Source organism: Arachis ipaensis, chromosome B01 (assembly GCF_000816755.2).
Source record: "Arachis ipaensis cultivar K30076 chromosome B01, Araip1.1, whole genome shotgun sequence".
NCBI classification, from domain to species: Eukaryota; Viridiplantae; Streptophyta; class Magnoliopsida; order Fabales; family Fabaceae; genus Arachis; species Arachis ipaensis.
Window position 1 is genome coordinate 36710215 of NC_029785.2, and position 3699 is coordinate 36713913.

General features: G+C 34.6%; 1 protein-coding gene across 4 annotated transcripts; it reads right to left on the bottom strand.

Moving 5' to 3' along the window:
- LOC110270569 lies at positions 111-3055 on the bottom strand. 4 transcript variants are annotated; one of them, XM_021120160.1, is made up of 3 exons: positions 2704-3053; positions 2350-2411; positions 111-497 (listed from the first exon to the last, which is right to left on the bottom strand). In XM_021120160.1, the coding sequence occupies exons 1-3, from the start codon at positions 2901-2903 to the stop codon at positions 457-459; spliced, it is 303 nt and encodes a 100-aa protein (XP_020975819.1). In that variant the 5' UTR covers positions 2904-3053; the 3' UTR covers positions 111-456. The 4 variants fall into 4 exon arrangements, with proteins under 4 accessions (XP_020975819.1, XP_020975820.1, XP_020975817.1 ...); XM_021120161.1 differs by lacking the exon at positions 111-497 and adding an exon at positions 733-1054 and having other exon boundaries at positions 2704-3054; XM_021120158.1 differs by lacking the exon at positions 111-497 and adding an exon at positions 1268-1589 and having other exon boundaries at positions 2704-3055.

The following is a 3699-nucleotide window of genomic DNA, read 5'->3' on the forward strand; positions in this document are numbered from 1 at the left end:
TTAGAAGTTATCCTAGATTTAACAAACAAATAAAGAAGAAATAAAAATCCATTACATTAAGTTTAGAAATATAAGCTAAACATGCTAGTATGAGCTAGGCCAGATCAAAATAGACGTCCTCGTCATTTATATTACCATTTACCGCAGAACATTCCTATTATAATTCAAGTTTAAGTACGATGGAGACTCTTATATGTGTGTTTGCAACTGGACCCCAAATATATTCAAATATAAGTCCTTAATCAATTTATAGAAAAATAAACATTTTAAAAGTGCTTCTAATGATATTATAATTACTCAATTCAGGGTAGGGTTGGTAATTGAACAAATCCCTAGATAAGCACTCTAGGATTAAAGCTCTTGATATTGCAAGTAAAATTCACTTGAGGTTGTAAATCCACTTCCCTGATGATCACAAACCATCAATTTGGAGCTACATTTTACCAGTTGTTTATTTCAACATTCAAGTCCCCTTCCAAGCCACAATTCGATGAAATCTATCTCCATACAATTACAGAAGTAAAATTGTTTTAATAAGGATCAGGGTTTGTACCTATAGGCTTTGTTTCCAAATACACTAGTATAGCAGATACAATACAAATGATGCATTGTCCCCAGCTGGCAGCACAAACCAGCCACTACACTAGTATAGCAAATTCATTTTAAATGTTGTAAAAAAAGGTCAAAAACTCAAACTTGAAGATACATAGATCAATATTTCTTAATACTTAATACAAAGAAGTCACAGCTTAAATGACAGAGCAATCAAAGTGTTCAAGACTGTAAAAAGGGGCCAACGGCTGGAGAGGTAAAGCTGTGTAAAACACTAAAACTTGATGAGCTAAGTGAGCAAACACTGCAGAGTGTGTGAAACGGGTGGGAATCAGGAAAGACTAAAATAAGGATGAATTACCTGAGGAAAGGCCAAAAACAGAGGCTGTCACTATAAAAAAATCCACATTCTGCAATGTAGGATGTGTTTCGTCTAAGGAATGGAGGCTGAGAGACCCTAAATTCACTCTCTGGGTGATGGATCAGGTGATCCAAAACCTTCCTAGAAAAGCCAGAAACATTTGTTTTAATTTAAGGGTGGGCAAAACAGAGAGTTTGATTTATGATGACTATAGCAGCCAGTATGGCCTCTATTCAAGCTGTGGTTCACAGTTATGACAATAGATATGGTACTGAAATATGGCATTACAAGCATTACTCTGAAGGAAACCGAAAATCAAACCTTTTTTCATATCAGAATGAAAACATCTACCCCAATTTTCTGAAATAATTGAATCGCTGCAATTCTTCTTATCAAGTATTTTTCCCATGAATAGAAGTGTAGCTTATCATACCCAGCAGGAATTCAACTTTCTAGAATACTAGACCACTAGCAAAAGGTGTCAAAGTCTCCCACCAAATATTGATGGTTTTTCAAGTCATAATTCTACATGGAGCAATGAGCATATCCTTTACATATCAATGACAAATTTCCATCTTATATGGCCACTGAGGCTGAGGGTCAAAACTTACATATCTTTGATGTAGATGGGAAATTATCTGCATATATCTAAGAACTATCTTCCTGAGGGTCAAAACTGTTTAAAATGATGAAAATTTAGTAAATCCACAGCTGGGCTATTTTAAGTCACAAATTAAACCTATGGACTTGAATGTTTGATAGAAGTGCTGAACACCAGTCCGAAATACACCCTTACTAAAAAAAGCCAATACTACCAGTGCCAATTCAATGAATTCATTGAACTTGTACTACAGCTTAAGCAGTTCAACATCAAGATCAGGAGACACGAAACAATACCAAAAACAGAACAACAAAAGCATGTAATATAAGCAATAACAATTTCATGCCATCTCACTAATATCCCTCAATACTACTCTCGTAAGTCTTAAGTTTCTCCTAACCAAAACCTGAACGGATAAGAATATCTAAAGCCCAAGAAGCGATAAACCTTCGGGAAGATAATTCAAACAAATGGTACAAAAGTAGAAGTCTTAAATACTGTTTATATGATCAAAACTATAGTAACTACTTTGTGAGGCAAACCTGTTTTCTTCCTTCCCGTTCAACCAAAAAAATCTCATAAGATAAAATAAAATTCATAGCAAATCTCATAAGCATAGTTTGAACTCACTATATAATCATAGACACAAAATTTAATATTAAAGTTATAAATCAAAGCGCAAAAACGAGATGTTTCATTTTTTTCTTTTTTCTTTTTTCTTTCTTCTTTTACCCTAAAACCCGAATATGGAGTTATGTAGTAGTGTTGCAGAAAAGCAAGAGGTTCATTTCAAATAGATCATTTTCAGAGAGAGCATACTAGAAAGATAACGCACCATGAATATGACAAGGATTTTGGTTCCTAAAACAGCAACTCTTGCATGATTCATAGGGACACCTGCAGCACAGGAAACACCAAGAATAAACAACCATAGAGGTGACAATGGAATAGACACAAATTTAGGCATAAAATCTTATTATAATTTACAGGTGATTTTGCAAGTACTATATCATATTACCTTTGAATTTTCTTCTTTTTTTCTACTTTATTTATTTATTTATTTGTTCGGTCCCTTGCCCCTTTTGTTTGCAGGAGGACTAAAATTAGATATATTATCATATCATATTTTCATGGAAAGAACGTATTTAAGTTCGAATAAAGAAAATGGTGGAAAGAGAACTGAAATGACCTAGAACGAGCGACATTGCCGCATTGCTTGCACTTTGGCTTGTTTTGGCCGCGTTGGAATTTGGGCGAAGGCGTCTCCGCACGATTCGCGGGAACCGCTAGGGTTCCTGTCTTCGACGACGAAGGTAACGCGGTCGCTGGAGTGGAGGTGGCGTTGGCAGCATCGTCGGGGTTCGTGGTGAGCGCTGGCGAAGCCGCCATAAACGAGAGCACGAGCTTCTTCGTCCTTCGCAGAAAATTAGTTGAATTCAACGACAACTGCACCCAACAAACACAAACAGGGAGTGTCTTTTATTCTCTTCCTTCATTTTTTGAATAAAATACTGAATAAACTATTATTTTTAGTTACAATTTTAAAATTAAAATTACAACTATAAAAAATAGAATTTAAACAATATAATTCAAAATTCTCAAATTATCCTTTTCTCTAACCTAACTTAATTTAAAATTTTCACTTACATTCTCTTTTCACCGGAACCCAAACAGTTTGCAGTCATCACCCTAATTCAAATAAGAGTTTAATTTTGATGTGCTAATAATGTAAAGCGTTTTATATAATTATGTAATTACATCTATTTTGTTGGATGACCATTCAAACCATCATGACTTTCTCTCCAGAGTTCTGATTGCCACACTGTTTACGGCCACGCGAAGCTCATCTCATCCTGTACAATTTTATCTAAAAAGATTGGTAAGAATTTTGAATTCTCTTACCCTATTTTCGCAGCATGTGTTAAATTCGAGTCTGAGCTTTGGGTATTGAGAAATCTTGTGATTTTGATGGTTTAGGGGTACTCTAGAATGAGCTCTAGCTGGGTTTCATCATATATTCTAGTAGACAAATTTTAAGAATCAATTCCTTGTGTTTATGGTATTTTATGAAATCCTAGTATATTGAGAATTGTGTATATTATGTGAAAATAGTATAGAGTGATATTAAAAGCACTATAATTGATCATTAATGAGGTTTGAAACTAAGGCTTGGTGGAAATTCACA

What these genes read in the sequence shown, in the direction of transcription:
- LOC110270569 (XM_021120158.1), bottom strand. Translation starts at nt 2,903, where the DNA reads ATGGCGGCTTCGCCAGCGCTCACCACGAACCCCGACGATGCTGCCAAC. An exon ending in GGCAATGTCGCTCGTTCTAG is followed by an intron (nt 2,412 to 2,703) that starts GTCATTTCAGTT and finishes CCTGTGCTGCAG; the next exon opens with GTGTCCCTATGAATCATGCA. An exon ending in AAATCCTTGTCATATTCATG is followed by an intron (nt 1,590 to 2,349) that starts GTGCGTTATCTT and finishes CATTTTAAACAG; the next exon opens with TTTTGACCCTCAGGAAGATA.